At 43.0% G+C, this 11,711-nt stretch overlaps 1 protein-coding gene across 11 annotated transcripts in view; it reads right to left on the reverse strand.

Moving 5' to 3' along the window:
• Positions 1-2,452: 2,452 nt before the first annotated feature.
• add2 (adducin 2 (beta)) overlaps positions 2,453-11,711 on the reverse strand; it is a 15,168-nt gene continuing 5,909 nt past the window's right edge. For 2 of the 11 annotated variants that reach the window (XM_048243176.1, XM_048243182.1), the window contains 12 exons: positions 10,914-11,065; positions 10,164-10,244; positions 9,067-9,216; positions 8,585-8,728; positions 8,168-8,266; positions 7,691-7,867; positions 6,415-6,666; positions 5,664-5,780; positions 5,415-5,501; positions 5,151-5,280; positions 4,531-4,614; positions 2,453-3,606 (listed from right to left, as the gene is read on the reverse strand). In XM_048243176.1, the coding sequence (XP_048099133.1) occupies positions 3,329-3,606; positions 4,531-4,614; positions 5,151-5,280; positions 5,415-5,501; positions 5,664-5,780; positions 6,415-6,666; positions 7,691-7,867; positions 8,168-8,266; positions 8,585-8,728; positions 9,067-9,216; positions 10,164-10,244; positions 10,914-11,065 (1,751 nt within the window). In that variant the 3' untranslated portion in view covers positions 2,453-3,328. Of the gene's footprint in view, positions 3,620-3,793; positions 3,828-4,530; positions 4,615-5,150; positions 5,281-5,414; positions 5,502-5,663; positions 5,781-6,414; positions 6,667-7,690; positions 7,868-8,167; positions 8,267-8,584; positions 8,729-9,066; positions 9,217-10,163; positions 10,245-10,913; positions 11,066-11,711 lie in introns of all 11 variants that reach the window. The other 9 variants (XM_048243177.1, XM_048243178.1, XM_048243183.1 and 6 more) reach the window with 9 other exon arrangements.

Below are 11,711 nucleotides of genomic sequence, written 5' to 3' on the forward strand. Positions count from 1 at the left end.
TAGGAAACAATGGTAACGCTAAAATAGGTTCCCCCTTCTTTGTAACGGTGCTTAGGCTTTCCAAGTAGTATTGCCGCCACCTACTGGTAAATCTACTGAGATGGACCAAGGAGCTAACAATCTTTGGGAGCCTACTACAGATCTACAACCCCTTCAAAATATGGAATCACCTCTCTTGGAGGATGTTCACTCAGCTGTTTTATTTGTTAGAAAAAAGACTCAGACCACAGATACCTCAAAATATTTTTTTCTGTAACAGATGAACATTCTGGCTTTGTGAAACAGCTACGAAAAATACCAAAAAAAGTAATTTAAGGCAATTTATTTTGCAGATCGTGCAGAGGGAAAAATATGGAATTACAGTCCTAAAACAACATAATTAGTACACCTTCTCTGGCTTTGGTTTGATTTCTCTGAGGCATGGACTTCACTAATCTATAGATATTCTTGATCAATCAGATTCCAACATTGTCAAATAGCAGTTGACAGATCAGCTTTGCAGGATGGAGCCTTGCCATAAGGTAAAATCCACTCTGAGAATGATTACATAGATGAACTGACAATGGCATCAATTGGGGAAAGCCAAAAAGGCAAGTCACACCACAGCTTCCCAGCTCCATGGACTGCTTATATGAGGCACCCAAGGCCTGATCACTATCCTGTGTCCTTTGATCATATTGACCCAGCCCTTTACCAGGGTCAGAGAGACTCAAGATGAGTGGTATTTCAAGTTTGTGTACTGTGTATTAATGTAAAATATTCATATTGATCCAATGGGCAGCAGTCTGATCATGGTTTCATTACAATCTGAAATATATGCCATAGTTTTATAGCCCAACTAGTCCAATGTGATCTCTGCTGGGCCTTGATTAATGAGGCTATAGTGTTATCTTATTGTCTCACAGGGATTGGTCACTGGCAAATGCATAGCAATTAGTGTATAAAACCAAACACGTGGGAGTGTTCGAGAGCTTGGCTTCTCATCTGCCCTGCTCATCTACTCTTTCAAACTCTTTGTCTCTGTCTTCCATTCCCCTTTTCTCTCACTTCATCCCAGGTTTGGTTTTGTGTTTACTTAAAAAATGTAACATTTAAGCTACCGTGTATTGCAATATTAAACTGTTACTTGATCTACCCTACATATAACTCTTGAAGTGCCATGCCCTTCCGTTTGGTGTTTTTTAAACGGTTTAGTGATATTGTAGGTTGGTTACTAATTCTGGAGTCGGATTACAAGCGTTTTCTACAATATTCACGATGTCTAATGCATCTTACTGGCCCATAAAGTTCTGACACACCTGAACCTTCCCGTCAGCTGTTTTCCGCCGTTGGTAACATTTTGCCCTTACACCAAGTACAGTTTTCTTCCGTTTTCACCATACATTTTCAATGGGATTGAAATCCAGACTGTTTGCTGGCAATGTCATTGACCTAATATGTCTTTCCTAAAGAAAGGTTTTAATATTTTTTGCTCTATGGAAAGATACAGCATCATCCTGGACAATGACTTCCTCGTCACCAAAACTTCTTTTGATTAATGGAATGACAATTGTTTCCAAATTTCAATGTATAATAGTACATTAACTGTAGAAGTTATTACTGCCATCCCCCCCTGGTCCTTTACGTGACATACTGTACAACCCCATGTCATCACTGACTGTGGGAACATTGTTGTATTCTTCAGGCAGTCATCTTTATATTTTTCATTGAAACGGCACCAAATAAACGTTCCAGCATCATCTCCTTGCCCAATGCAGATTTGTGATTCATCTCTGAATATCACGCTCCTCCAGTCATCCACAATCCATAATTGCTCCACTGTAACTGAATGTAAATGAAAACTATAAAGATGACTGCCTGAAGAAAGCAAGCACGTTTACATAGTCACTGATATATTGAAACTGGGAATAGGCCTACTATTCAAACTAATTCATATGCTACTGCCAGTGGTCCATATAAGAAAATTTAGTGTGTAATCCAAGAGTATCAGAAAGTTCTGTCCATCAATTTGAGGGCAAGATACAGAAGGCAAACGTTTTAACACTTGTCTCAAAATACTTGTCTTGGAGACTAAGACAAATATTTTGTTATTTTCTTTATTCTGTAGAAAATAACAGTTATTAAGAATTCTGTAGAAAATAACTCTTGTCTTAGACAGTTTTAAGATTTAAGATTCATTCTCTACAGTATTCTTAATGATGTCCATAGGAAATACCATACTCATATTTTCAAATAATCTTTTCCAAAAATAGAAGTAGCCAATGTTTAGTGAAACACAGAGACAGAAAATAACAAAACCTCATCAGCATCATGTCTAGATCATGTAGTATACTGTAGATAACTGACAACTGAGATTAAAACACTAAAGGCCATCTGCTCAGAATGGGCACAAACCCCTGGGATTACACGAAGAGACCTGAAGAATCAATACAACAGAAGCAGATAGTCAAGCTCGGTTTGGATTGCTTTCATCTTTAATGGTTGGTACATTTGAACCTAGCAGTAACCACTTTACATTCTAATATGACATGAACATTTTATCCCAGCAAATATAGACACAAAAGCATTTAAATAATAGTAACAGACAATAAAAATAATTACAGCTGTGAGGAGCACTTTGCATACATCTTTACGAAAAAAAGAAAAGAGAGTGGAATGTATAGTGCCTTTCAGAGTTGGGCTTTCAGTCATTCAGGACATTTTCAAACTGCATGTTTCTGTTCCTTTGACCAAAAACAAAACCCAAGATTATGATTTCATTTCATTTGTACTTTCCCTGCAGTTCAGACATGAAATTCAATTATCATTTAAGGGCAAAGGATTACATCTGCATAATACCTGCACTGACCTGTGTATAGCACACATCTTAAGTCTGTGACCATCAAGTGATTGAGTAGTATGGACATACAATGAGTGTTTTTTCTAACATTCTTTTGTTTTCTTTCAAAATATAAGTGTTAGGTGCATGGTTATGCTGAGCCATGAGAGGTTAATGTGAATTTGGAACATTACTGTTTTCCGTGTACATGGTTCTTGCCTGGTGCATCGGTTTGCATTATTTTTCGTGCTTGTTGTGAAGTCAACTCAAAATTCAAACATTCCTTTAGGGGGGAGTAATTGCTGTATGAATAGCTGTATGTGTGAGAAAGAAGTAATATGAAGAAAGAGGTGAATACCAAGATGTGCGACTGAGTGAGTTTACAACATTCTCAATGTGAAGATGACGCATGTGAATATGTGAGTGTGTGTGTGTGTGTGTGTGTGTGTGTGTGTGTGTGTGTGTGTGTGTGTGTGTGTGTGTGTGTGTGTCATTGTCTGTGAGTTCCCTTCAGGTCTCCACCTTCTCCACCTTCTCCTTGTCCTTTTGCTTCTTGCTCTTCTTCAAGAAGGACGGAGCTTTGAACTTCTTCTTCTTCTTCGAGGGGGACTTGGAGGGCGAGCCCTCGGGGGTGATGCCGGCTGGCTTGTTTGGGGGTGTGGTGGGGGGAGCGGTGTCGTTGGTGGTCAGAGCCTTCATCCCTTTCTCCAGCTCCTCCTGCTGCTGCTTCTCGTCCTCCGCACTGCCGTTTTTCACCACCTCATTGGCTTCGGAGGGTTTCGAGCCATCTGGAGGCGAAACCAAAAAAAATAAATACAAATGAGCATGTGGGGAATGGAAAAGCAATGAAGGACCAGCTTAAATCACTTGGACATCTCTGTGTAACACAGCATCTGTGCTCAAGGCAGTGCAGCTGTTGTCAAACATGCTTTTATCGAGTTGTGTGCAACGGTCTTACAGTTATTCAGTACTTACTAGTCAGACAAGATCTTAGTACCAGGGGACACCCCTACAATTCAATACGGACAAACATAAACAAGGACAGACAGACAGACAAACAGAGGGAGACATGTACACAGGTGTGGAGACAGATGAATGACACAAGAGCACTGAAATGTTTCACGCCAACATTGATAGGGAGACAGACAGATCATGAAGCATCCAATATATATACATATACGCATATATAAGACATCCTATATATCCCATACCACATACATGTCAGCACATGTAGCAGGGTTGTCAACACAATAGCTGATAAGGCACAGGCATGGAGCAATATGAAGAAATAATACTGACACACACACACACACACCAGTTCTGGTTGGTGCTTGGCTTTACTTTTGTTCAAAATGTTCATACAAAAGAGAGATACAGACAGAGAGACAGAGAGAGAAAGAGAACCACACACTAGACTGGTTGTGCAGCAACTTTAACGTGAACCTTTTTTATTCTGATAACATTAAAATGTTGATTAAGTCAAACATGATTCACAAACTTGAATATCACGTTAAAAGTGGCTGAACTGCAAGTCTTGTGTGTGTGTGTGTGTGTGTTTTTTTTTTACTCTACATACAATCATGATGCAGCCCACAGAATGTTCCGCAGAGGAGCGCAGATGCTGACGTGTCCTGACAACATGCACCCGAGTTTGGGGAAGTGGTGGGTGTAGGGGTGGGGTAAGTGGAGGGGGTGATGGTGTTGGGTCTCACCTTCAGGAGGGGGTTTGCTGGGGGAAGGGACCTTTGTGGGGGAGGAAGCTGGGGGAGTCCCAGCTTCTTTGGCCTCCTCCCCGTCTGACAGACGCACAGAACAAACAGGGAGAGAGGAGCAGAGGAACAAAGGGAGACACAGGACAGTGGGTAAGGAGCCAGGGTACAAAGCGTGAGAGAGAGAGAAAGTATGTGTGTGTGTGTGTGTGTGTGTGTGTGTGTGAGAGAGAGAGAGTGTGTGTGTGTGTATATGTGACTATGAGAGAGAGCGTATGCGTGTGACTGAGTTGGAGTGTGTGTTGATGTAAGTGTGAGCGCAGAGGTAGGGATGTGCATGTTACAGGACAGGGCTGTGATCTGGTTTAGGTGCAGTTACAGAAGGCCTTCACACACAGAGGAAAGGTGGGGCAAGTAGACACATTTGACCAGCCAAGAGAGTGAGAGTGCAAGCGAGTGAGTGTGTGCCTGGGCGATCGTCAGTGAGCAGTGAGTGCGTGGGAGAGTTAGAAAAGAAATGAACATAAGACCATTACTTAATTAGTGTTAGTGCATGGTGAGTAGTTTGTGAGTGAGTGAGTCATTTTCTCAGCAAGGCTCTTAGTGAGCGCACACAGTCATACCTTCTCCTCCACTCTGCTGTTTCTTCTGGACCTCCGCTCGATAATCCTCCAGCACCTCGTCCGTGAGCTCGTTGAAAGGGTTGGGGGGCTCAGGCTCAGGGGTGCTGGGCTCCGGTAGTGGCTCTGGGGACTGGAGGAGAAGAGACCAGGAGCAGAGGTTAGCTTTAACTTAGCTGTTACCCTTTGAGGATGGATCATTGTGGTATATAGCACATTAGCAGATAGTTGCTGTCTTTTCTCCCTCCCCAGAGTGCGATTCCTTACTGGTGGACTGTTGTCCGTGATGACACTTGCGAGTACTTGGGATTGGGGTCCAGCTGTCTTCATGTCCTGGCGATTCTGCTGCCGAATCTGAATAATGAGTGATAACAATATCAGTGAAGGAGCAGATAGTAAATTGTGTACACACACTGCCTCGAGGGGTCCGCAGTGAGAGGGTACAAATCTCACATCTCACTTAAAGCACATCTTGAGCACTGTTTTTTTTGTTTATTAAATGGTACTTCTCTCAACCTTGTTCCTTGTTTCCAGTACTTCCTTTGGATTGGTGAAGAGTGGCACAAACTGATTGGGGTTCTCAATCTTTATGGCTGTCCCACTGGTTTGGGTGATCTCCTCAGACTTCAACCACTTGGGAGACACAATATACAGTTTTTAAAGTTAAAAAGTAGCAGTGCATTGCTTTATCTTTCTTTTGATGCAGAAAGTTAAGGCTACTGCCATGGACTCCCAATATATGACAGCAGAACTGGATGCTGAGTCCCCACTGTTTTATACCATGTTTAAGTTAGCCACCAGGGGGCGTGAGAGATGTTGCATTGGCTGGCGTGGGACTGGGCTTTCTCTGCATTGCAGAGGCTAGGGGAGCGAGAGCCAGAGATGAAGCAGGTGGGAGGAGCGTTGGGTGGGGACAGGAGATAATAAAAAGGAAAAGAGAAAGGACCCAAACCCCTCCCTGTGAGGTGTGGGACTACACAGGCTCTCTTAGCAAAATGCTCCTAAAAGCAAGCTCTCGCTCCATCTGCTTAATAAGAGGGAATATGTGCATAAAACAGATGTGGAACAGCAGCCTGGTCCTGGGCTATTATTATGTAATCAAGCGAAAAATAAGCAGCAGATGATGCAACTCTTGGAGGGAGTGATGCAACACACAACAAACAAATAGTGAATTTAATATTCACACAGAGCATTGCGAGTGCTGACATAACTAATGGCCTGGCTGGCACACTCATTAAGCATGATAGGGATGGCTCTCTGGACTCACGCTCACCGTTGTGCGCTGATGCCCAGGGCTGGCCTGGTCCTGGTTAACCTTCTGGTACGTGTTAGGGGTGTTGAGCCACCGCGTCCTCTCCTGCTGCTGCTTCTGTGCGTGGGGGTGGAGGCGTGGGTGGGGGCTCCCTCCCTCTTCTTTGAAGTTGAAGGCTGTGACAGTGGCCGGGATCTCCACCTCCCGCTTGGTCCGTGAGCGCTCCAGCAGCACAGGGAACCGGTAGGCATAGCCAGTGCGGTAGCCCTGTCAGAATGAAGAGGGGAAGCATGTTGTTTGGGGCTCGGAGTATTGCGCTTATCAGTCATTACGGTGTTTTTGTTGTGCTTCAGTTAATACATTGGGAATGCTTTAATGGTGAAAAATGGCTTGATCATGATCTAATTACTCAAATTGGCCACCTACCGTGTGTGTTTACAATTCTCCATTAAGCAGGATGGCTGTGTATAACTCTAATAGCCTGATATAAAAGACATGATGTAATTTAACTCTAGCCTGATATAAAATACATGATGTGGTATTCTAGAATCATATCCTAGCAACTAGCATTTTTGCAGTTATAAGCATAGATCTTTGATTACTAACTCTGCTTCAGTCCTCTCTGTTATAAGCACAAGACATTTATCCTCCAGCAAGGTTACAGGAGTGAATAATAATGGGGCAGTGGAGTTTTGCAGATATGATTCTGAGCTCAGCTCATAGTATTCATAGTGAGCACCAATCCCCTGTCATATTGAAAATGAGATTATTATTATTTATCTATTATTTACCTTATTTACCTAACCACGCATTGACTGTTTATTTCTCCATGTTACCATAGTCATGACACCAGTAAACATTTTGTTGCATGAAACTGTGTATCTAAATTTTACATTCAGCAGAGAAGGGTAAGCACATTCCTAATATTTATGTCATGAGTTTTTCATGTGAAATGTAAACATTTCTCTGTCATTAACATGTTAATGCATTCAAATATATATATATATGCATCTTCCTATAAAACATATCTTCATGGTCAGGCTTTATGAAACAGAATATGTGTAGGAGTTATATCTCATACTCGGATATGGATTGGCTCGTGATCAATTCACTCTCTACTGCAAAAGTTAGGATGTAGGTTCACTGGGTCATTTGGGTTCACTGGGATTGGGCTGAGATTGATTACAGTACCACTGACATCCAAACAAAACCAATCCACTGCACCAGCCTAAAAAGATGTCATTATTTTGGCCAGCAGCTTGTCCCACAGCGACAGCTTCTATCATCTCACCAGGTTGTCCATGGTTCTCATCAGAGCCTCAAACTCGTGCTCCCCCAGACGACTCTTGTGCAGTGGGCCAAACGTGGAGCCGGCCCAGCCCACGGTGCCTGTGGGGTTGGGCTTGTGGGTGGCCCGGTCCAGCATGATGAGGTTCTGTTCCCCTCCTGCACAGCACAATGCTGACACCTGTCAGAGCAATAGAGGACTGCAGCTGTTACGGAGTCTGGCCTCAGGCAGATAAGTCAAATGCCATAGGCATGCACAGGAGTGCACAAAGAAGCACACCACGTCACACACACATGTATATCTATCTATATCACACACACACACACACACACACTAGGACACAAAACTGATGCATCCCACCACATTCACAGCCTCTTCTATGTGTACACACCCACACAGAGATAAAAAAAGGCAGGGTGAGAGTCAGAGAAAGAGGGAGGGAAAGTCCATTCCCACAGGAGGGGGGCAGGGCTTTATCACCTGAATCTGACAGGCAGCCTGGATGTGGTAGATAGTATAAAAGGCCTCTTCCACCGACTCTCCCAGAGCCACAATCCCATGGTTCCGCAACACCAGCACCTGCACACAGAAAAATAAGTGATCCCCATACCAAACAGCCATTCAATCACACTCTACCCATAGTGATCCACAATCCCATCTCCACTCTTCTGTTCTCCATTCTCCAGTTCTCTTCCATGTCTCTCTTCCAGGAATCTGCTCTTTGAGTGATTATTGATTTATTAATGTCGCCTCTTGAGTAATGGACTTCCGTTTGTTTTATACATTAGCAATTAATATACATTGATTTTTTTTTTTTGGGGATCCGATCCCCTTGTTGGCTAGATGCAGGACTGGACAGAACTGCCTGGCTTTTTTGACCATGTCCGTTGCACGTACCTTGCAAGTGGGCCCCAGACTCTTCTGCAGCTCCACCCGGTCCTGCTCTTCCTCCATCAACCCATTGTAGTCCAAATAGGCCACGTCTCCCACCAGCAATGCCTCATGGGATAGGGGCAGCAGGCCACACTTCATGGCAGAAACCTGTAGACAAGATGTCATTAAAATGTAATTTACTGGCAGTGATCCTACGCAATACTGAATAATCAATGAAAAAATAGAATGAATAATAGAAAAACCATAATGAATAGCGTACAGTCCTAGAGGAATTTTAGCTCTTTGACATTTCTTCGAACACATTAAACTTCCTTTTCCATGTCAGTATATCATACACACACATACTAGTTTACATTATTTTCAACACTGAATTCCAATTCACCTGCACCAGGTATTCCACCTGATGTGTACAATCCACATAGGCTATGTGTTCAGTGTAGGGTGGATTGTTCACTAAACGAAGAGTAACATGTCGCCTGACTCACCGCAGCAGTGGCCGGTGTGTGGAGGTGCAACAGGCACCGGACATCAGGACGGGCCGAGTAGATGGCTGAGTGCAGACTGAATCCTGCCAGGTCCACACCCAGAGTAGTGCTGCCTCTCTCCACCACCTCCCCCAGAATATTCACCTTCACCTGAGGACCACACAGCAGCTCTAGAACTGACTCAAACCAGACTGAGAGTTATCTCCACCTAATAGTTTCAAGGAACACAATGGAAGAATTTAAATCTGGGCTCCTTGGCGTCAATATTCAACACCATTTAGCGTGGTGACGGTGCCCAGGTCGTCATAAACTGAAGGAACAGGTCACGATCCTACCCGATCAACAACGTTACGTAGTGTAATATCAAGCGTGCCGATTGCGCACTGGCAATGTCAGAGACTTCATCATCATCTGTATTATGAGTTAGTGATGCATCAGAATGAGTTTGAAGCCATTGAGTGTAAATGGGGATGACACCAGTACACTCACTTACACAAGTCACACAAACGCTCAAGCCCAGAAAAAACACTGATAATATTCCATTACAGTAAAGACTGTTTTCGAAGACATTGTATTGACTCTACATGACTAGCTCTTGAGTGTCACCCTGAGACTGCGCCGATCCTTAGGACTTTTAAGAAGATTATTCAAATGAATTTCACAAACTTCAAATCTGCATTTGCATCTCCTTTCTTTGAATCTTTCAGCTTGAGGCTGTGTTCACTGAAAAAACATTCTAATTACAGAATTGATTTGTGTGTCTGTGTCTGTGTGTGTGTGTGTGTGTGTGTGTGTGTGTGTGTGTGTGTGTGTGTGTGTGTGTGTGTGTGTGTGTGCCTTTCTGTCTGTCTATGTATGTGTGTGCAGGTTCAGCTGAATCAATTAACCAATCAAACTACTTAAAATCAAACTAGCTTAAAATCTGTTTACATGGAAACTATCAGACTAGTGACATTAGGCCTCTAATGATCTACCCATGGAAGTTGTACTGCCTGACATTCCCAGAGCATCATTTTGTGAAAAGCTTCAGTCCTGGCCCATAAGCTTACCCAGGATTCATCAGCAATAAAGGATAATGTATAATGTTGTTAACTCACCAGGTTGGATGCTGTGGCCTCCCCATAAGCCAGACCGTCCGGCAGCACCAGGAAATGCTCCTGTTCTTTGCTCACACGTATCTGCAGGACAAGGACACAAGCAGATGTGAGTGGAATAGAATATGATTACGCAGCAGTGGCAGAAAGTGCGTAGTCATGCCTGCCAATAGACTGTCAAATAGACAAAATAATAGATATAAAGTGTGAGACTCGCCAAAAAATGAAGGCCAGTCAAAATCTGCTTGCAATATGTAATTGATGCAAAGTCTGTTTTTGCTGCAGACCAATTACATACAATTTTTTAAAATATAGTATGCAATGACAAGCTCAGTCAGACCTACTATCGTCAGAAAGGAAGAATAGCTATACCGAATATGCATTAGGATGCCTTTGATGAAGCTTATTATAAGCACATGTGTTACTGAATTTCCAGAGAAGTGTTTTTATGTACCAAGACAAACAAAAATACTCTTCAAAAAGAAACAAATATAGGGAGGACATATAGGGAGGACAGTACCAGGCCAGGCTGTATTGTAACAGTTCTTGCTTTGGTTTATGGAACAGTTGTATTAAAATAAATAAAGTCTGGGTTTGATCAGGAATAATATCAGGATTATGAACCAGTCAAAGGGCCAGGTCAACTATTTGGTACAACACACCAAAGGTGAAGCTGAACAAAATTATTTGCAACAGTACATTCCGCCCCACTGTTTAAATGTTGCGGTGTGGAGAACAGGGAATGAAACTGACCGTGAGGCATGCACGGTTGAGCTGGGCCCAGCCATACAGGTCCAGCAGGCGATGCACACTGGCCAGCTTACAACGCATCAGACGCTCCCCTTTTGCCAAGGTGCCCGGTTCCCATCCTTGCATGTCATTAATGGGGGTGACCATGGACGTATCTACAACAGGAAAATAACATTACAGTCATTTGTGCTCAAGTTCACTTATGCTAAGCAGTTTACAGTTCTATGATGGTGTGAGGCCTGGAAAAGTGATATGTGCTCGACTGCTCTTCCTCAATGACAATGTGTGTCTCAGTAAACCGAATCGAATGTGAAAGTATAGGCTAATACACAGCTGAATTTTCAGTGAGACCATTTAAGAGCTACATAATAACAATGTTAAGGTGAGGATACACGGGGGAACATTTTGAGCAATGTTGCTGGGCAACCACAAAACCAGTTTCATGTGTTCTGATTGGATAATCATGACAATATGCCTAAAACATTACTAAAACAAAAGAACAACAATACTTATAACACTGCCTAGCAACAATGCTCAAAAGGTTGCCTTGTTTATCAGATTTACATTCAGACTCAGATTTATTGGAATTCATCTGTGAAATCGCAATACACTTAAACTGTGTCTGTGACAGGACTCATGAATACCCATGGGGGTTTTGCACAGGGTCAAGGTCAACAAATACTCAGGGACAAATCAACATACTCTGAAATGAGAGAGAGAGAGAGAGAGAGAGAGAGAGAGAGAGAGAGAGAGAGAGAGAGAGAGAGAGAGAGAGAGAGAGAGAGAGAGAGAGAGAGAGAG

This window comes from Alosa alosa, chromosome 5 (assembly GCF_017589495.1).
Source record: "Alosa alosa isolate M-15738 ecotype Scorff River chromosome 5, AALO_Geno_1.1, whole genome shotgun sequence".
Classification (NCBI taxonomy): Eukaryota; Metazoa; Chordata; class Actinopteri; order Clupeiformes; family Clupeidae; genus Alosa; species Alosa alosa.